The 22770-nt window shown below is 41.1% G+C and overlaps 1 protein-coding gene across 4 annotated transcripts in view; it reads right to left on the bottom strand.

Moving 5' to 3' along the window:
• vps13b (vacuolar protein sorting 13 homolog B) overlaps nucleotides 1-22770 on the bottom strand; it is a 293943-nt gene that overhangs the window by 143861 nt on the left and 127312 nt on the right. For all 4 annotated transcript variants that reach the window (XM_026293824.1, XM_026293825.1, XM_026293822.1 and 1 more), the window contains exons 22-23: nucleotides 14887-15020; nucleotides 434-668 (exon numbers count right to left, since the gene is read on the bottom strand). In XM_026293824.1, the coding sequence (XP_026149609.1) occupies nucleotides 434-668; nucleotides 14887-15020 (369 nt within the window). The remainder of the gene's footprint in view (nucleotides 1-433; nucleotides 669-14886; nucleotides 15021-22770) is intronic.

The raw sequence follows: 22770 nt of genomic DNA, 5'->3' as shown, positions 1-22770 counted from the left end.
AAACCTATTTCTCAAAGTCACTCTACTTAAGTTTGTTTGTCTTTTGTCATGGTAAATGAGTAGTAGTGGGTCAAAGGTTGGCTCAGTGTTGAAAAGGCCATAATGATGATGAATTCACATCATGTACCCTATTACTATTATGAAACCATTCTTTTCAATTATTAACAAAAACAAATTCATTTGTAACAAAAACTTAAGTAGATTTTCCCCAAACACTGAAATTTACTTTCAAAGACTCCCATTAACCTTTGAACTTGTTACCATCATTGTTTTCCACTGCAACATTTTGTTTTCTTATTTAAAGTTTAAAATAAATCTTTTTGGACACAGTTCATTCAGTGTTCTTTGTGTCTCTGGGTGTATGTTCCTCACGAGGCCTTTCAATGCTTCTAATTAATGCAAAGGTTTACTTAGATACAGTATGAAAACCTACCTTCCTCCAAGATGGGCTTGGAGACCACAAAGGGGAGCTCCTGCAGCGGTTCCATGTACTTGTGCCCAGCACTAAGGACACTAATCTGGGGCAGGCAGACTACCAAGGTGCCGGGCATGGAGGCCTGGTTGTGGTACCAGCTGCGGACAGTTCCAGGAATGTCACCGCAGATAATGGTGCTTGGGGAGGGGAGACTATCATTAGGCAGGAACACACAACAGGACTGAAGTTCCAACTGGAGAGGGGAGAGAAAAATAAGAAACACATGAAATCACGTTAAATCAATTCAGTGTCACTTGATCATTTACCACCCACCTACCTCAGCCTTCCAAACTCATTTTCAGTAAGCTGACAGGCATGGCTCTCAGACAACACTAAACTTGGACTGCCAAAGGACCTAAGAAAGTGTGTGCACACAACGCTGGATGTTGCTGAAAAGACTAAACAAAAACTAAACTTTGCTGTATTTTATAGGACCACTAATCTCTATGCTCTAATATTACACACATAAGCCTCAGTACAGCTTTGGACAGGTGGATTCGACTTTAAATTTTGAATACCCATTTAAAACCGATGTGAAATTGAATATCTAAGACACAGAACACCTTTTACAACTTCAGAGACTTTTGACTGCGAAATTCTGAACTTAAATCATTTCTGAAGTCTTTTTACAAGGGATTAAGAGCCATTCCAGCTACACTGTCTCACACCAAAAAGCTTAATTTACAAGGCATTAGATCAGTAACCAGTAGCTGGTAGCCAGTTAGTGTATGAACAGTGTTAAACAGGTCAAAACCTTCATGGTTTTTGTCTTTTTTTCATCACAGTGGGGCTCTACTGATTTAATAAAAGACCAGTTCACACAAAGGAGAGGGAGCACAAGGCTCATAGAGCAGACAGCAGGTGCTGCCAGATAGTGTGTCTGTTAGCCAGAGAGAGTCTGGTAAACCTTAAGGTTGTATAAATATGTAAGTCTCAATTACACTGGGAGACTAAGGTAGAAATACTGTATTAGATTCTCAGTTTAAAATGCGAACATTGTTATGAGGTAGGGTTAAATGTTCAGACACACACCCCGTTATCTGCACATATGGTTGTTCTATTACAAGACACAAAGACGTTGAAACACCTCGGACAGGCCTATATATGAAGCCCAGCTTTTTAGCTTATGAAGGAGTTCAGAATGAGGGGCTGAAAAAAAGACAGAGAGAGAGAAAGACAGATGGAGAGAATGAGAGGAAGAGAGAAAAAGAAGGTGATGATGTCTCAACTTTTGATGACTCTTCAAAATGGGAGTTGAAACCTGAACTACTGCACTATCCTTGAGACATGGGGCTTGGGACTTTTTAGGACAAGTAGGATGAAAATCCATTTACGCTGCCTGGTCTACTGCAGATCATAGCAGGGTTAAGCTGTAAAGCAGGCAGACACACAGAAACCACCAGGTTTAACACCATGACTCTGGTCTGCACTTTCAGCTCACTGCCTCAGGATCTCCCTGTTGGACATTTTGGTGGATAATGATTTCATACTGGTAAACATTACTACATCTGTTTGGGTTATTTCTCTACCATCCAAATATTTGTTTTTGACAGGTGGTATTAGCCGATACTTAACAGAAAAGTGTTTCAGTATGGAGAACACAAAGACACAGTAAGGAAAACCCAGGAGCAACAGCGGTCAATACTGTATACTCAAAGTTTTAATATGATTTACACGACAACAGAGTAATCAAATAAGAAATGGCATGAAACCGTGAAAAAGCAAATATTTACATTCAACCAGCCACTGACCATTATCTTTTTGAAATCATGTTATTAAATACATTACAATTTCAAATTTGTGTGATTCGTTTTTCAATTGACAAATCATTTCAGACCTAATTTAATGCAGAACCATATCTATATACACAATGAATATGAGAGCGTAGCTACTATTACCGAGGAAGATTTCATAGCTATAGCAGCAGTATGTACAGGAAAACACAGCAGTATACCTCTCAGTAGTGTTTGCTTATGACTTTTAATGCTTGGCTGTCCGTCCCCATGACAACACAAAAGCAAAGATGATGTCAAGTGTATGGTAGCTACAGACTTGCCACATCACACTAACAATAATCAGATAACAACAGAGGAACGCTTTGAACAATTGAATGGAATTCACTGGGCATATCGACCACTATTTCGAGATGTTTACACTATGCCACAAACGCTCCAAATGCTTCAAAGGGTCGAAGTATGTAATGGAAAATAAAATGGCATGCCAGTGCTAAATCTGGGTGATACAAAACTAATATTGTTAAGCTTTTTTCTCCTTTTTCTCCCCTTTTGGTGACAGCTAGTAAAAGCCACAAAAAAACAGAGAAACAAACATGCTGTAATTTGTAATGACAACAGTGCATGAGTCCATCTCAGGGTGAAGGCGGTGAATAAACCAACATTTGCTTTTCTCCTCAGTGAGGCAGTTTGGGTCAAAAGGGTAGATAAGAACAGCAGTGAATTGGATATTCTACACACTGGGCACCAGAGACTGCAGCCACTGATTAATATCTGACTCCAAATCACACAGTTTTTGAATAAGGAAAATAGCACAGAAGGACATGGGAAATAATACTAACAGACGAATAACTGTACTGATCGTTACATATCTTGCCCAGATCTGGATAAAATCATGCTCAAGCTTGTGAGGCCAGAGGGTCGATGAACAAACTACTCACTGTAATACATGCCTACTCCACAAGGCAACGCAGCGAGTGGCTGAAGATAAGGCAAAGAGGATAAACAAGCATAAAATATAGTGTGAACTAGAAAGAACCAAGAGAAAGCCTGCCTCTGCCTAGGCTGCAGAATGACCTACATTTTTAATAACAGAAAATGTTAGGCATCTTTGATCTGCATCTGGATCAATAAACACCATGAGAGACAATGGAAAATAGACAATGTGATAGATTTTGTTTTTTATTAAGTCAGATAGCTCATTATTCAAATGCCCTATGTTGAGAAATCCTTAAAAAATTAAAATCCCTTGATGAGCCATGGCAGACATCTTTTTGAACAGATGAGACAGAACAAATGAGACCATAACAAGAACATCCTTGGCAGAGGTAATAAGAGGGATTCAACATTCTGGTGTATAGAATTAATTTCCTTTGTTACATCCAAAATGCATGCCATACAACAGTTTTTAAATCACGCAAGGGCAATAAAAAGACAGCAATTCTGTGAACACTGCAAAGAAAACAGCAGTTTTCAATATGACTACCACCTAAATGAATCCATGTTCACATACAGGATGGAAATATTCTGCTTTCTCAGTCACAGAAAACCACGAGCCATTTAAGGATGGTATATCAAACGTTTATGCTAAACAATTAACTTGAAATGTACTAAGATTACCAGTCAGACATCCAGACACAAAGGTATATATGCCCATCCCAGATTCTCTGATTGTGTCACCTTTTAACGCACGCGAAGTCAGAACCCTATGAGACTTTACTGGTTATCCTCCACCCCTTTCTCTGTGGTACTGCTAACAGCAGGACTCCCTGGTTAACCTCACTGACCTATCCAAGGCTCGCCCTCTCTGATCTCATCCATATATACAAAGGCAGTATCTAAACAAAGAAGACAGGGGTAAGAAAGAGCAAGTATGGGAGCACTGGCACGACTGAATAGTGTGAACAGATCCAGAAAGAAATAGTCTGAGGTCAGCATGTCCCATATGCATCACTGCTCTGACCACTGCCAAAACCACTGACAGCATTTGGTCTCCCTGACCAACTCTATATCCTTTCATCATACTACCCGTCCATGCCTCTCTCCTTTTGTCCCTCACACCGCTGAGGGTTGGCTGGTGCATCCAGGTCTCTCACCATGACCATGCATTGATTTGGGGTGGAAAGTCTGTCAAGATGTTCTGATCAGAATGAAGGGAGTACAACAAAGTGCAAAAAGGAGAGGAGATAGGAGCTGGAGAAAGCAGAGGGGTTGTAATGATTATGGCGTGGTTACACACACACACAAATAGGACACCCACTTTAAAATAAACAACAACAGAAAAAGGTAACACAGGTCAAATCAGAAAGTGAGGGAATGTGTGTGTTTCATGTCATAACTTGAGATGTGAAAGTTCAGTTGAGGTTGGGAATAGTTGTGTTTTGGTATTCCACAATTGTGTTTAACAGCCCTGTAACAGGCCAATAAACACAGCACTGGAAGCAGTGAGTTAGCCTGTGCCTGCATCCTCTTACTGCAAACTGGTGGACAAACTGAGTTCACGTATGTTTGTGTGTGTATGTGTGAGATAAATTATGCACTTTGCCCAGTGCAGGGCAGCGCAAAGTGGCAGGTAAGCCAGGTTGTCCTTAAATTCAGTTTGTTCCATGACGTACTTGGGAGGCAAGGGGCCACATTTGCAGCAGTTTTGTACTCACAAGCGGTTCAGAAGGCGCACCAAGCTCAATTATGTTTTTATCCATAATAGGATAGTGGAAATTTATTTTCTGTTAGGGTAGACCCACGGTCAAGGAAGCTTTTCCAAAAACAGCAAAAGGAAAATTCGGAGATGAATGTAAAAATAGAAATGGGCACAAATAATATCTAAAAGCCAGAAGTGTAACTGAAGTGTGGAATAACTGTTACACAACTTTGTCCTCTGTGGGCTTTGGGGTGATGTGTAATACAACTGCAGTAAAAGATGACAGATAGGAGGCCTCTGGAAATAACTTGAGTACAATAAACAATAAATACAGCATAGTGTCATGGTGCGCTGTGTGTGTATGTGTGACCTATTTTCTTTTTTTTATCATCTTGTGGGTTTTACTTCCACTTTGGTTTAAGAGAAAGCTACAGTACCTGGAGCTGAAGCACATTAGGAGAAGGGCTCAGGTTTCAAACTAAAGCCTACTGTTGGTTACATACTTAGGGGTGGCAGGTGTGTCCAAAGAGTACGTCATTATCAAAGATGCAGTGGGGTAAAGAGGAGTCGGTCATGATTCTTCATGACATATATCCTGTCAAAGTGCAGCTAAATCTTTTAACATAACAAACGGAGTTAAGTGTCAGTGGCCTGTGACTGCACTTCAGTTATACAGTGCCCCTAATGACAGATTCATTCTAGAAAAACACACTGAGGGACAATGTGTGTCTATGTAAGTTTTTAGGGGTATGGTGTATCACTCGCAGCACACTCTATTAATATACTTCAAAAACAGCGGAAAACTTTTCAATTTTGACCAGGAAATCTCAGCTTTAAAAAAAAAAGACAAGTCAATCAACTCCTTATGAGGCTGCACGTGCCAGGGTTTAACTGTGAAAACATACTCAAATAACAGAGCTACAAATTTACAAAGGCATACAGTATGTACGGTATGTGTGCTTGCATGTTCACTTATGGTGAGCAATAGCCATAAAAATCACATCCGCTCTTGCAATTGCAGCCATTAATCCTTTAAAGACAAAAAAAAAGCCCTTTTGATTTCAAAATGAAAAAGTAAATTGAAAAAAGCCACATATACCTGAACTCATATCCCACAGTCATTTACAAGTGCTGCTCTGAGCCCTTCCCCCATATTTTTTTTTTACTAACTTAGCTGAGACTCGGTGTGGTTTACCTCTTCCTCTGAGGGATGACACCTGCAACAGCAGTGAAACTCAGCTACTCAGCTCTGCTAAAGATATAAGAGTATAACCCACTGTACTGCAACAAGCTGACTGCTGCATCCTTTATCCTCCTCTTCAGCTTGCCCTGACAGGGAAATCACCACAAAAGACATCCAAAAGCTGAACTGATGGGAGACTCCCCTTCAATATGATTTATACAGAGTAGCGAGTACTGCTGTTTGGCACTGAATCACAGGCAAAGCAAAAAACCAAGTGTGCTGTTTGTATTTTACAGTGCAAAGATGAATTTTACTCATTGCTGCCTTTCATCAGAACATCCCTGGTATGTGAACAAAATATCTGCATTATCTCACTGGTTTATTCGGAGATGAGCAGGAGAGATCTGACAACACACAGCCATCAGGGTACAGAGTTTGGCTGGAAATACAGGGATCAGTATATCATTTAGAATAACAGGCTGGTGCTCTTCAGTTGTATAAATCTCAGTACACACACTGTCAAACACAGGATTCAGTAAAAAGCTCACAGCCTCAAAGGGTAAGCGTGGCAGTGGTTTTTGAATGACAACCTGTTATTTAGTAGGTGACCATTGCTGATCCTGAGATTTAGGCCGTGATCCCCTCCCTCTTATGCCTCTAAATGAACAGGGATCTTCTTACACTTTGATCTACAATCACTCAGGCACTAATTCAATCTGGATTCTGCATCAGGAAGCCAGCATATGCTGTCAGCAGTAAATAAATACTAGTAGAAAAAAGGCAGAAGAACAAAAAGCCCCAAAACATTAAAAAAGCTGAAACATATCCATTTGGAGGGTACTTTGATTAAATGGTAAGATGCCTAAAGACAAGTTTTTTTTTTTTCTTTGTCTATTTGTTCCTTCTCATCTCTGCCTGGCATCACATCACAGAGATCTAAATATGTGACTGTTCCATTTTTTGTGGCAAGTTCGGCTCAGTTTTTCCTGATCACTTCGCCGCACCATCAGATAGCATTCAGAATCCAGACACATGTGTGGACCCTGTTTCAAATCTTTCAGTCTCAATACCCCTAAAAAGCGTCCCTTGCTTCCTGCTCATCTGAGCAGTGGGAGTATATGATCTGTCTTGTGTAGCATTTCTCCCTTGAGTCTTTGTGAAGATGGTTTATCTGGTTCCAGCAGAGCAGGTTCTAATAGAGAGGAAGCTGAGGGCCAAACACACTTTCGCTTTAAAAGGCTGAGGCCATGTGGAAATGGCCTATATAACCACAGGAGGCTCTTAGTATCCGCCGGGCCTCACCAGTAAATGACAGAACAGTGAGTTAGATGGAGGACAGGCTGTATACTTTGAAGAGCAACTTGAGCTGAGAGCACATTATTCTAAGATAGTCAGTCTTAGAAGCATATTTAAATGTTTCAGACAGGAACTGATAGATGGCAGGAAAGGTTAAAAAGACCTGCCGTGTGCAAAAGAGGGCTCTGAATTCATGGAAATCATTGCTAAGCAACACAAGACTACACAGTGATTCAAAGAGTGGATAACTTCAGAAAAGTGCTCCATGATATAAATGGGCTGGTTCGCTTCACACTGTACCTTAAAGAGCCTGAGCTTGTGCTACATGAACCATCTTCCTCCACTGCTGCTTACTAACCTACAGAATCTATACGAGTCCTCTTTTGATCAGCCTGTCCTGACTTAGCCCATGAACTTAAAAACCTGGGGCTACATTTTCACTGGTTTACAGTGTATGATAAAGATGTAATGTGTGATGCCGCTGAAATATATTTTCAGCAGCAAAGCTCTCTTACTGCATAATTCTGACAGCACTAAATACAGTTTTTGACACAGCCATCTAACTGACTGAGGCAGTGAAATACATGCCTGACATTTGTCTTGTGGTGCTGTGGTCAGATCTGCTGTTAGGCTTATTGTTTTCATATCACTGTAGGGAAGAGAAACTTGGAGGCCCCAGTTCTGTGCAGACCTCAGCACAGCACAAACCCAGGCCAAGATCACCTCGCTGTGGATCGACCCCACAACATGTGAATTGTACAAGCGCACACACACACATGCACGCACACACACACACACACACACACACACACACACACACACACACACACACACACACACACGTATGTATTAACAAATTTTTCCCTCATTTTCTCTACACACAATAAGCAGCAGGACACACAGGAAATCACCCAGAGATAGAGGAGAGGAAATTAGAAACACCCTCCCAGCATCCCCAGTGAAAACATTTGCAACTCTGGAGCAGAAAAATCTCAGTGGAGAGATCGGCAGCAAACGGAAAGCACATCCCTTTGTTTTTAAGAACCTGATACCTCTCCAAATGTTATCTTCCTGTGCCTGCACCAGACAGGACACTGCGTTTCCTAAGTGGCCGGTCAAATGAACAGAAGGTCCACAGAGCACCCCACTTCCAATCTCACTGGATACCCCACACACTGTTAACCTTGTGCTCCCACTTCTTCTGCATATCCTCCTGCATTTCCAGAACTATGCAAAAGCACATTTGGAACAGTGGGTGTAATAGTGTAAATAGTGTCTCCATGTAAATTAAAATGATTAATGTGTGTATCTGAAGATGAGACTGTGCAGATGTGCGCTGTGGTGCATGGACACATGCAACTTAAGTTTTTCCTGAAACTGCAGAATGCTGTTTTCTCCCCTGATGTCTATGAGAAAGGCATCTAAGCTTGATGGCTCCTGACAACAGATAGGCTAGGTCTCACCCACATGCCACCACAAGCAATAAGCTTGTGGCCTGGCACAGCAGCACGGCCAGGCAGCCAGCCAACCCTGTGGCCCTGCATTCCTCTCTTATAACAGTGCTTACAGAAGCTGACAAGCGCTGGAGGTCTCCCTGGCTGAGGTGGAAATCTGCAAAAATAAACGCTTTAGGTGACATGAAGGCTTTGTTTGTTTCTGCTGGCCTGGCTGTTTGTGTTAGCGTGGTGGGTTAATTGCGACTTTGATCACTGCGTTTATTGATCCAGCAGTGGCCTTAGGAGTGAAGTTGGCTTGGCCTGCATTGCCTGCTCACACCCCCCGATCTTAAACAATCATCGCTCCACCACCCCAGCATTATGAGCAACTACAGATGGGGTCTAAGGACGTGGACATGCCAAACTAGGTCTGAGGATAAACTTGCAGAAGATGGTCTTGGCTGAGCAGAGCCAAGGACAAATAGGATGGGGTAGCTTATCTGAGCTGAAAGAGATGGCGTGTTAATACAGAATGAATGAACTGACCCAGAATGGACATGCTTAAGTTGAGGCTATAGATTATGCTTTAGACTTTTGTCTACGCTAAGAATTCAGACAGAAAGTCTTGACATACAAAGCCAATTGGACTGTGGTCTGAAATAGGCTTGGCCTGCTTTATCTACAGTGGTGTGACCAGACAAATTTACAAAGTGAGTGAAGGTGGCTGTGATTATATTTTGCAGTACCGTCAACTAGGCCAAGTTGGATCAGATGGTGATGGACTACAGATGACAAGTGCTTTTACTGGCTAACTGGCAAATTTTCACCACTATTGATTTATGCAGTGTGACCCAATCATGCAGGCCAAACTGGGCTGTTCTGAACCTCAGCTGATCTGATTTGACCTGTATTTGGCATGGCTTCCTCTTCTGTCCCAAGACAAAGGATGAATGCATGCTCCAAAAATTTAACCGGAATCACCTCCAAGCAAGCTTTCCAAAATACATCGAGGGTAAAAACTGCACATCATTTTTCCCTAACAACTTTTAAAACATCCTAATCTTGAATTTGAAGCTGCTGTGACAATTCTCTACTTAGGACATGCTGCAGTTTTTATCCTAATGAAAATCAGTTCCAGGTCTCCAAACCTCAGAGGTTCAAGGGGTTGCAGACACAAGAGAATCCTGGTAAGCACTTTTCCAGAGCAGCTCAGTGAAAGGGGTCAAATATGTGTGTGTCTATAATGACTGTGAGGTCATCAGTGCTTTGACACAGCAGCAGATGATGGACCGGGATTCATGCCACATATGCACATAACTCACCATTAATAAGCGTATGCATATGCAACCACCCCCACCCCCAAACACACACAGACACAATGCTGTCACACTGTAAATAGCTAGTATCACATCTACAGTTGCATCGTTGGGTCTTGATTTAGAGCAGGTGATATCAGAGGATTGTGTCATCAGGAGAGAATGTGTTCCCACTTCTCTCACTCTCTGTTTATGGCATTCCCTCAGTAGCTCCCTTTGTGCATTTCTGTTCTTCCGTCTTCTGTGCAACTTGCTCTCTATTCCCCACTGTGCAGAGATATCTGTGTAGACTCAATGACAGGAGACACACTCTCAGTTCTACCCTTACCATTAACCTCTCTTTATATTTGCACTGCAGCCAACTAGCACTTTTCTTTCTATAAGACAAACAGTGACTACATGTCTATTGCTCCTGCCCTTTCCTTCTTTGCCACAGATGCTCTAAATTAATCTTATTCACAATACCAGCCCGGTTAAAAACAAAAGTCTGTGTTATCAGCATGCAGTTTTATAATTGCTCACAAGTCGATAAACAGTAAAACATATGGATGCCAGTCAGTGTGTGGGCATGTGTGGTTGAACTGCCAGTGTGAGTCAATGAAGAAACCAATTATTTCAAAAACACAATGTGTCAGGAGACCTCTGAAGATATGGTCTAAGAAGTGTTTAGGTATCTTTCTACCCACCCAACATAATGCTCACATTTGCAAAAACAATACCCAAGGAAACATGGAATATTAAGTACTACAAAATTAAAGTCGTTATAAAAAGCCATTTAGAAATTGTTGGATGTTACAGACAGGGAGGAAGAGGTGTTGAATAGAGAGATGGTAGGATGAAGGGAGGAGGGCAGAGAATGAAGTCATGTGCCTGCAGAAGGTACTCCAGCTGGGGGTTAGATCGTGTTCATGGAAATCATTTGGCCAGCTCAATCTGAGCCACAACAAATATCCAGCACTCCTTTCTACCACTCCTGCACTTTCCTCCCGCCTGCAAACACACATCCTACCCATTTTGCCTCCTGCCTCCCCTTCCTAACCTCCCCCTCCTTTCCATCACTTTACCTTTTCTACCCCACTGCTTTTCTCCTCTTTTTTTCTCTCTCTCAAAAATATCCTACTCATTAATGCATGGCAGCTGCAGGGAGCAGTGTTACTTCATTTTTCCATGGCAACGGACTCTCTGTTTCAACAGATCCCATTTCAGTTTTGGTAGCAACGTGCTCTTTTGCCAGCACTGAACACATTCATGTGTTAAATAGAAGGAATTATTGCAAAATTCCTGAAATAGAATCACCAACCTGATCACTTACAATTATTATCAGGGTCCAGAGAGAACGTGGGTGTCCTCAGGGAGAATGAGGTGGAGAAAGGGAAATGATTGAATGAAAAAGGGTAAAGGTGAGCAGTGGGGGAAAGGGGTAAGCAGGAAATAAGCAGGGGGACAGGAAAGGACATGAGAGGTAAGATCACCCAAGGCAAAGTGAGGAGTACAGCAGACACATATATATAGAACATATAAGCAAGAACACGACAGCCATCAGTTTCAGAATGAGAAAGCTGAGGGTAAGATCTCCAAGGCTGAGGCCAAGTGGCAATTTTAAGATGTGCCAGGCCACTTGGGCAAGGGCGACAAAAGCAGCACTGCCCTTCAGCCCTAATGTGAAGTGACTAGTAAAATAACACCACCTACATGTATTAAATCATGACTGAGAAACATTTTTCTTCAGGGAAAACACACATGCACTCCCTCATTGTGCTGCACATAATGTCAAGAAGCCTTCACCTCAGTTTGGATGGTACGTTCCTCTGACCTCACCATAGTGTGACAAAAACAGACTTTAGCTGTAGATGATTTTTTTCCCTCTTAAGCTTCTCTCTTCTCAGTCCATCAGTCCTGACAGGAATCTAAACTAATCAATAGCCATGTAGGAATGTGGAACCCCTATTTGTCTGGGCAGAGGTTGAAATACTATAGGTATATTTAAATTGAACCATTTCTCCTTAAGCCAGTTGGCTTGTCTGTTTTCAACATTAATTGCCCATCTGTCTTTATCATCGACAGTTACTTAAGGAGATTTATTGAAGTTCTCTGATGACTTTGAAAGGATTATGAATAACGTTTCAGCAATTTTCATTACAGAGTGAAAATTGCCTATCATTCCTAGCGGGGTAACAGAAGAAGAGGGTCTTACAAATGGAGATAGGAATGTACTGCCTTTAAAGTCACAGAGGAACAATGGCTCAGAACCCTTTCTTGGGCTGGGTTGAAACACAGAACATGAAACTCTAATTCAAATAATAATCTGTTTCCTAACAATGCATGACGGGTCTGAAAATGACAAGTCTGGTGGAAAGAGTGTTTTCAGGGCAGAGTGCTACAAATAGAAACAATGCATATTAGGTTTTACAGCTACTTCTCTGGTTTTAGACTTTGCATGGGATGTATGTCTAAGACATTACATAAGCTATATTCAAGCAATGAAATGAAATTAATGAATGTAATGAAATGCGCAGCCCAGTGGGACAGAACTGCTTACATAGATTATTGTGGGTTATATTATTTTTTGAGGTAACATAAGCGATAACATAAGAGATAATCCAGTAAAGACCCTCCCCAACCTAAACGGTTGATCCAAATGTATGAATCTAAAATGAGATCATATAGCATGGTTTATTCCTGGTTACCTACTTGTAAACTGCTGACATTGGTGGAATAAATGGTAACAGACAATAGCTGCAAATTGAAACCTCATGTACTGTACCCTTAATTTTTTTGCATTATCAGTATTTTCTTAACTACTCATATTAAAATGAGTCCACAGGCTACCATCTGGGCAAAACCTCTACATCTCTGCCTCCTGCTGTGAATATTTAGGAAAGAAATGATGTCACAGGAACAAAGCATCATGACTGCATCTCAGACCAGGACTATGAGATGTTTTTTTAAAACAATTCACACAATCACCAGCTACCTCATGTCCCTATTCTATATAAACAGCCTTAAGTGGTTTCAGCAGCTGTAGAATAATAAATACCTTTGTAACATTCTCTCCCACAATCTCATTTCCCCACCTTTTATCCCTCTTACTCCTCTCTCTTCTGTAAAAGACGGAAAGAAAGCCCCCCATGCCAAATTGGGCACACGTGCAGCAGAAGTGTGAGCCATTAGGTATTCTGTTTACACCACACTAAAATAAATGAAGTGGTTTAAATTTGGGGATATCCAAGACCTAGGGTACCAGCTGCCGGGTCGTTCGCTCTGGTCCGCTTCCACTCCCACGTCAAAAGGACAGACTGTTTCCTAATTACTGCTGCAGTATGTGGTGTGGTCCTAGTCCCAAGGCCGAAGGGGACAGAGGAAAGTGGAGGCAATGACGGACTCAGCAAACTGTGAGAGAGCTGAGCTAACTTTTGTGGAAGTACTGTACACAGCTGACGTGCAACCTGTGCTCTGGGGATTTATTTCAATACATATGCATCATGCTCTTCTTTATGGCTGACATCAATCTGTGTGGTCCTAGCAGTAAGAATTAAAACGAACTGAGAATGGTTGTTGTACTTTGATTGGCCAAGTTGATCATTAGATATTGTTGTCTGCACGTCAAATTCCCAGCAATCGAGAATCCATGTTGCCATGAATAAACCTGATGACCTGCCTGCAGTCCGACGGTTTAACACTGAAAGGTATGTAAGTAAGATCCTGTTAAATTATGATCCACATACAGTTCTGTGAGATAATAGCCAGTTGACCTCAAATTAAAAAAACAAAGCCTGGTTTGAGTCTGTGTGTGTGCTGAGAGAAAAAAAAAAAACACTTCTTCAGTTGCACATTGAACAGGTATCTTTTCAGAAGGCTTAAGTCTTTGGTCATAAACTGTCATATTTTAACATAATGTGATGCTGATGTTCACAGTGGCCAACCCCAAACCAGGGTAACAAATCAGTAATGATTACACATTGTACACCAGCAGACGAAAATGAAATTTACTCACTACTGAGCATTAAGATATCAACATGGCCCAATGAGTAAAGCACCATGTGAACACTGTGTGCGTAGACACACATGTGCATGCACCATGGCGCCCTGTTCCCACATCAACAGGGGTCCTGTCAGAGAGTTGTCATATTTATCAGATGTGGCTGGTTATGCGGCTGGTTATGATGTGGGCTCTGCTAACTGGTGCAGTCATGATGCAACAAGCAGCCACACAATGGGAGCGTTTAACTCTCCAGTTAGACACTTATACAGACACATGGGGTCATCCAGCCAACCAACCACAAAATCAGTGTGTCGCAAAGGGACATGAGACACTATGCTTTTAATGCTTAGACTAATGAGCTAACAGAGGTACCTGGTATCCACAACCAGAGAGAGCACTAAGCCAGGCTGGCTTGACCTAATTGACTACAACCGGAAACAAAAACAGCTGGATAGTGAGAGGGGTGGATAGTGAGAGGGGTGAGTTGTCGTAAAAATTGATCTATGACTAATATTTGGAAATGTAAAGCTGCTACCAGCCAATAACTACTGTTTAAGGATAAGTCAAAGAGCAGAAATATGGCACCAATGCAGATTCCTGAACACCAAAGACGAATGTGGCAAAAATCTGCATATATTCAGGGGCCAAGACATTTGAAGTCCTGATTGATTTTGATATTTTGCAGCCAAATTTCAAAGTATCTGGTAGCAATAATGCTATCAGGTAGCAATAATGCTATGAGCCCAGCATAGAAAATGAGTATGCCACATACTTGCTCCTACCCACAAGTAGAACAACAATGGTAAGAGAGTACAGTCTGTTACCTGTAAAGTAAGGTGTTTAACAGCGTCCCAGGCATGGGCAATTAGTTCCTTCATTCTTTCCTCTGAGGTTGCCCATGATTCCACTGCTGTGGTGTCAGGCATCACCTTCATTGGGATGGACAGGGGACGTGATTCTGGGAAAGAAAGAAAATCATAAAGACAAAGACATACTGGATTTGTGTATTATGTTAAACACCTTTTCTTAAACAATGAGTTATACTTTGGATATGCATCATCTTTCAGCACTGTGTTTAAATTAGATTAAGTTCAACTTTGGTTCTCTGCTGAAAAAACTCAACACTAAATCAATATGCGGTGTATGAGAAAAAAAATGTCCTGCATTCATCTTTTATTTAACTCTCTTCATAATTCACTGTTTTCATTTGCTGTTTCAGTGCCGTGTTATTTGATGTTTAACTGACACTTGATGTGGAGTAATGTTGGCACACAGTTCTATTGTCTCCTACAGTGAGAGCAGGAGCTATGAGAGAATTGAGACAGAGTTGAGAATGCACTCACGCACCCAATGTCCCAAGCACGACATATCCTAATGTTCCTGCTATGGTCCAGACAAAGGCCAACTGTCGCAAATCACACAGCACAAACTAAGGCCAATGGAGAAGGTCAAAACATCTTCATCTCCAAGAAACAGTTATTGTAAGAAAAAACACATACATTTCTTATGTGAGTCTATTCTGAGAGACAGATAAAATCCAACTGAGTGAAAGAGAAAAGTACAGAAGCAGAAACAGAGGACTGAGACAGAGCTATATAGACAGAACACACATTCTGCCAGATTGGCCTGAGGTCTATGGATGTTAAAGCCATCAGGGTGTCAGAGGTGAGGGAACGGGGTCTCTCTGAAGACACATTAAGACATATTCCATGATTTAAAGGTCTGCCTTGCTCAGCAGCTTTATCCCACAGTTGTCATGAAACAACGGTGATGTCACAGCACCACTGTGCCTTTTCAGACGCCACACTCCCAAATATCACTAAAACAGCCAAATGGGCTGCCACAGTGACAAGAATGTGTTGCTGGACCAAGCAGGCTAAAAGGATGGTTAGGTACCCTGGTTTTTGGTCACTGTGGCAACCTAAAAAAAAAAAACCTGTATGACTATGGTCACAGGTGCATATGTGAAATTGGAAGAAAGGAGACTGAAGGCCGAGAACATCATGTCTGGACTCTCTTACAACATTTTCTCACACTCGGCATCCAGGTGCCTCTGACGCTCGGGGACTGTGAAATGGGCTGTATTTGTCATGATGCCTACAATCATGTCATGATTCTACATAATTACATACTATGCACAGAACTGTGACCACACTCATGCTCATTTCGATTTGTCAGCTACTATGTTTCTGTGAATCATGTACACAACCAATTCCAATGTTCATCTACTAAATATCCAGAGTCACAGATGGCAAAAATTGACTGTGACAGGACAGATTGTGTTTCATGGACTGTCTTTTATTGAGTAACATGCAGAGAGTGCTGCATAAACCACTGTGATATCATTGGGTTGTCAATAATGTTTTGTTGTAGAGGGCTGTTTACAGTATGTGCAAGAGTATTCCTGTCACACTGTATTAAAGAACAGTTTCCTATTCAGCTCTGCAGGAGATCCAAATAGACATAACAGAACCCTTTAGCTGCTGATCTCTATCATGTGGCCCAGCTGTCTAGAAAAGGGAGACTTTACTCTAGGGACTGGGTATGCTGTGTGTATGTGTGTGTGTATATGCATGTCTATTTGTACAGTTAGAAATGATAATATTGTCTATCCACATGTGCATGGTTTTTTTAAGCATGTGCATGAATGAATGTCTACAGTAATGTTTGTGTACGCATACATTTTTTTGTGTGTAGTTACTGATTTAATTCCATTAGTAACTGACATTGTTAAATGCCACCACAGTCTCAGGACTAGTGTCAGTGCTCTGGAATACACCCTTGGACAGTCAAACAGCACTTTATCAAATGGAAAACAAAATGCAAAGATATATCAACGCCAGCAATACTGAGTGGACCCAACATTGGTAGAAGCTGGAGATTATCTCACTGTGTGTGTGCATGAAGATTACATCCATAAATGAACTTAAATGCACAATTAGAAATGCAAGCTTATGTATTTATGCAGTTGGTCATCCTTCATAACGCGCAACACGCAGTGAAGATTAATACAGGTGTACATGCGTGCATGCACAAATCAACTCAGAGCCTGAAACTGAGCCATGGGCATGTAAAAAATGATATATCACACTGACCTTCTGATGCCTACTCACCTTAGGTCTATAATTCCTTCAAAAATGTATTAGTCATTATTCTAGAGGAATCTACCACTCCTGTTGAGATTAGTCATTTTTGGCAAGGCCTTATAGATGGTACTTGGCATAGGCCATAGACTGTGAAAGCCCTTCCCCAGAGAAAGTCTGTTAGGCCAATCAAACAGTGCGCTACAGTACAGTACAAGACCACGCAATGCAAGGCCAGTCCGCACGCAGCTCTCCACTTTGTTTTAAATACCATTCCAAGACTCTGTTTGTTAAACCTGGGGTCATTATTTGGAATGAAACTGCCATTTCTTGTTATAGTGACTTGGCGCCACCCATTTCTACAGGGAGGTGATTGAGAGAAAGGCAGGGACAAAGAATGAGAAAGACAGAGAGAACACAAGAGGTCTAAACTCAAATGAAAGAGAAATATGACAGGAGCGCCCAAAGCTCTTAAACCTGTCCAGGACTAACAAGTCCTGAGAGTGCTTTTAAAGTGGGTTTATTCCCCTTGCCTCGTGCCATCTCAGCCACGTCCTCAGATTCACCCTCTGTAAGGCCATTAGGCTAATATCTTACTGGCCAAACTCTGACCGTACACCCTTTTCCTTTCTCCCTCCTCTGTGTTGTTCTGACTCTCTCCTGTCTTTTTTCTTAGCGTTCAGCTGGTGTGAAGAGCCGCCAACCCAATCCCCTGTAAACATTCTAGTGTTCTGATGGTGATTACAGCTCCATCACATATCCTGGCTAGTCCTGCGGCTTTGAGGCCCACAACCTGAGTATGTATGAAGTGATCAGAGACAACAAGTTGACTTAAAGGCAAGACACAAATCAGTGTTGTCTCATTTCATTATTTACAACACAACACAATCACAGCAAAGGAAATGGCTGTAAAATGTGGGAAGGTCTCTGGTGTGGTGAGTGTAAATCGCACATCATTCAAATGTGCAATTCACACTGACCACACACACAAAGTCGGTCTGATACACCCAGAGTCACAGAACACTAACATTTCAACAGTGCCAGTGAAGTTTTCACTACACATTTAACAACAACAATGGCGCTAAGCATCCATATGTCCTTCCGGGGTGACTGAGAAAAAACAGCCTCATTCAGGGATGTCAGCATTTCCCCATGCAGTCTGCTTTCTTTCTGGTATGTTCCCTGTTACAAATGGTTTACAGTCAGTTGAAGTGTTGTATATTCTGTTACAGCTGCGTGCAGAGGCAGCAACGGGGCTCCTTAGTAAACCTGCATGCCTATTTGTTTTGGATGCAAGTTAGTGTTTATTTAAATATTTACATAACTCCATTTATTACGGTGTCTCTGAAGCCATCATGAAAAACTGATGCTGTGGCCAGGCTGAGTGGAATGGGTAAGGCATGCAGGTGAATGGTGGTAAGACAACTGTGACTTCTTAAAGTTTTACTTATTATATATGTATATAAAAACTATAGATGTACACAACCATGGAGACCTCCCCTAAGTCTGTACAAGTCAAGGTAAGTGCGAACGAATGTGGTCAGGCATGCTTATGTTCATTCTGATGACAAGATGATTGATCATATACAATATCGTCATCCAATCTACATTTAAAAAAAAAAAAAAGAGGAGCGAAAAGACAGGTTTTGCCAGGCAGACCATGACATAACACGTAAAGAATGAAAACAAAAAGCCACTTTTTATCTCAGTGACACTAAGACCCTTTCAGACATCTCATGTGAAATTAACTCAACCCAATTTTCAATCCCTCCCAGTTCCTCCGTCATCTGAAAGCCTCGTCCAGCCTGCGTGCTAATCCACACTATGACTGATGAACCACAACTCAACCTTAACTTCCTTCTCTGCTCGTCTCACTTCAACCTCAAAAACCACAGCCAACATCCACGCGGCCTAATACCCTTATAATTCATGTAAGTAGAAGAGGGATACATAAGGACAAATCTGGTCCCCACAGACTGTTCCCAGTATTCTGGAAGCCAGTAAGAGGTTTGTACAGGCTCATCACTGTGCAGAGGCCAAACACACTTTAATGCATTAAGCCCCTTACAGAATAGGACCATTCTTCTTCTCAGGGGGGGCCCTCCTATCTCATTATTTCTCCTCCTTGTTTTTTTTTCTCCCACTCTAAACATCATTACCTTAAGAAATTATTGAGTTTACCAGAAAAATTAAACTATATAAATAACTACACAATGAAAATATTATCCCCTTCTGAAAAGTGCACAGCAGCCAATAAAAACCTGCCTGATTTCAATCAGGCTACTTGAGCTTGGATTATAGTTATGTATGACTGCCTGACGTCCTCTCATCAGTCCTCTTTATTTCTGTTATGTATGTGTATATGCATGTTTGAATTAGTTTCACTATGTTTCTTTCTGTAAAATATATGAACCTTTGTCATACCAGAATATATGTCTTTCAATTAGAAATGCTGGACTTTTTATTTCCACCCTTCCTTTTTTTGCTGACTCGTTATGATTTAAGAAAACGCATCAGTTTGAAAATGTTTTTGGAAGCCGCACAGCTCTGACAACCAGATATTGTCTCCTACCATACAGATTTAACAGTCTGAACAATTCAAATGCTTCCATTTATTTTCTTTCTCTTTCTGGTCCTCCCAGTAAACAGGAAAATTACGTCTAATCCCATCATCCAGACCACTAGCAGACAGGAACAAAGACAACAGCTCTCACTCCAACCCTTGACAACCGTGGCCAGATTGGACGATAGGTTTCTCAGTAAAATAAGCTTGTTCTCGGCGTGCCAACGGCTAATTTTAGGATCCAATAGAAAAGCCAGTGAGATCATTACTCTGGTAGATGAACAATGAGAAGCTCGGCACTTGGGAGGCTCTTGATCAGAAACACAGTGCTGCTGCCAACAAGAACATTCATTAGGGACAAATAAAGAAAATACTTATAGGCTAGTTTTATGTGAACCAATTTGTGGTGTAATTGTGCAGGCAGAAAAGGACCTCAAACTGAGGAGAAACAAATTGTTTTCAAAGTCATTCCACAGCCTTTCCCGTAAAGGATAACCCCACAAAAACAACTGTTAACACTTCTGTGATGATGTTACTAAGCAACATTCAAACAAATCCATGATGTGAAATAAATGACCAGTTATTTTTTTTAAATGAAGTCAAAAAAAAAAAACCCAGACTCAACCAGAATATTTAGTTGGATCATATATTCCGAGAAAAATATACATAACTATGTACATACATGTAACAACGATGAAATGACCAAATAAATATTAGCTACCATAAAAATCTAATCGGAGCCGTGCACGAAAAGAGAAAATCTTGACAAACTTTTACCACCAAAAAACACGTTCACAAAGCTTATACATTCGGATTTGTACAGTATGTGTATAGAATATATGTTACTCTAAAGGAACAACCAATTTACAGAGAAATGTGATCCCTTCTGTGATGGACAGCCAGTCTTAATTGCAGACCTTTACTAACACGGAAATATCTTTAATATCTTTTACCATGTGCAGTGTTCAAAGTCTCCGTCAGCCACCGGAACTGGCTTCGGTCCAACTCAGCCAATGCTGGTTCTGAAAGTCTGCGGTGTCTTGTAATACGTGCTCTGTTTATTTTACATGTGCAATGACCAAAACCAGAAAAGAAGAGAGACAGAGTGAAATATTTTGTTGCCAAACAGAGTTGAGTGGATATGGACCTTGAGATTCGAGCTGGGCAGCCCTAAAGCCCCGGTATGATATCACCTTGCGCTCAGTGCTTTCTGGGGAAATGATCTGCAGTGAACTGGTTCTGTGTGTCTCTGTACATTTGCCTACACATTAGCAGGCACCTTCCAAAAGCCTGCAGGAAAGTCCCCCTTGATTACTGCGAAACTGTAGCTAGGCTGAATGTGGTAACAAAACAACAACACTCTTGTTACATCATAAAAGTGCCAGGCCTGTGTTCAAATGGCCAACTGGAAGTGGGGACATCTAGCTAGTACAACTTTTCTAAGGAGATTTTTGAACCACTAAAAAAGTCTAAAAAATGATGTTCTTCCAGTGGATTATAATATACTCTATGAATTCCCAGTATTTTTGAGGAAATGAATAGCTCCAGTGGAAAACTATGGTAATCTACAGCCTCAAAAATGACTTTCTGTCTGTCACCAATCAGGCCAAACACCGCACTAAAGCAGTATCCCATATATGCAACACATTGGATCATTTAATCATTTAATAGTCTTTCAAACAACTCATACAACGTAAGATTTGTAATTGATCAGTTTAATGTATAGTTAAGACTATACATATGTGGACAAAATTGCTGGTACCCTTCCATTAAAGAAAGAAAAATCCACAATACTTACTGAAATAACCTGAAACTGACAACAGGAATAATAAATAAAAATTTACTGAAAATTAACTAATGAAAATCAGACATTGCTTTTGAATTGTGGTTCAACAGAAGAATTTAAAAAAAAAAAAAAAACTAATGATACTGGCCTGGACAAAAATTATAGTATCCTTAGCTTAATATTTGGTTGCACAACCTTTTGAGACAACCACTGCAATCAAGTGATTTCTGTAACTCTCAATAAGACTTCTGCACCTGTCGAGGTATTCTGGCCCACTCCTCATGAGCAAACTGCTCCAGCTGTCTCGGGTTTTTGAAGGGTGCCTTCCCCAGACTGCATGTTTGAGCTCCTTCCAAAGATGTTCAATAGGATTGAGATCAGGGTTCATAGAAGCACAGATTCAAGATAGCCTGTGCCAGATGCAGCAAAGCAGCCCCAGAACATAATTGAGCCTTCTTTATGTTTCACAATAGATAATGTTCTTTTCTTTGTATGCTTCATTTTTGCGTCTGTGAACCCAGAGCTGCTGTGACTCGCCAAAAAGCTCCAGTTTTGTCTCATCTGCTCAAAGGACATTCTCCCAGAAGCTTTGTGGCTTGTCAATATGCATTTTGGCAAATTCCAGTCTCGCTTTTTTATGATTTGTTTTTAACAGTGGAGTCTTCCTCGGTCATCTTCCATTAAGTCCACTTTGGCTCAAACAGCGACGGATGGTACGATCTGTCACTGATGTACTTTGACCCTGGAGTCAGTTTATTTGGAAGTTGTTCTGGGATCTTTGGTTACCATTCGTATTATCTGTCTCTTCAACTTATCATCAATTTTCCTCTTGAGGCCAAGTCCAGGGAGGTTGGCTACAGTCCCGTGGACCTTAAACTTCTGAATAATATTTGCAACTGTGGTCACAGGAACATCAAGCAGCTTGGAGATGGTCTTATAGCCTCTACCTTGACATGCTTGTCTATAATTTTCTTTCTAATCCCCTGAGACAACTCTCTCCTTAGCTTTCTGCGATACATGTTCAGTGTGGTATACATCATAATACCAAACAGCACAGTCACTACTTCTCACCCTTTAAATAAGCAGACTGACTGATAACAAGCTTGAAGTCACCTATGATGCTAATTACAGGACACACTTTAGTTTAACATGTCCCTATGGTCAAATTATTTTGAACTTTTCTAGGGGTACCATCTTTCTTTTTTTTTTAATTCTCAGTAATCTATTATTATTATTGTCAGTTTAAAATGATTTCAGTGAGCATTGTGGGTTTTTT

The sequence above is a fragment of the Mastacembelus armatus genome, chromosome 16 (genome assembly GCF_900324485.2).
Source record: "Mastacembelus armatus chromosome 16, fMasArm1.2, whole genome shotgun sequence".
Taxonomy (NCBI): Eukaryota; Metazoa; Chordata; class Actinopteri; order Synbranchiformes; family Mastacembelidae; genus Mastacembelus; species Mastacembelus armatus.
The sequence above is the reverse complement of the archived record's forward strand: the minus strand, read 5'-3'. Positions and strand labels throughout refer to the sequence as shown.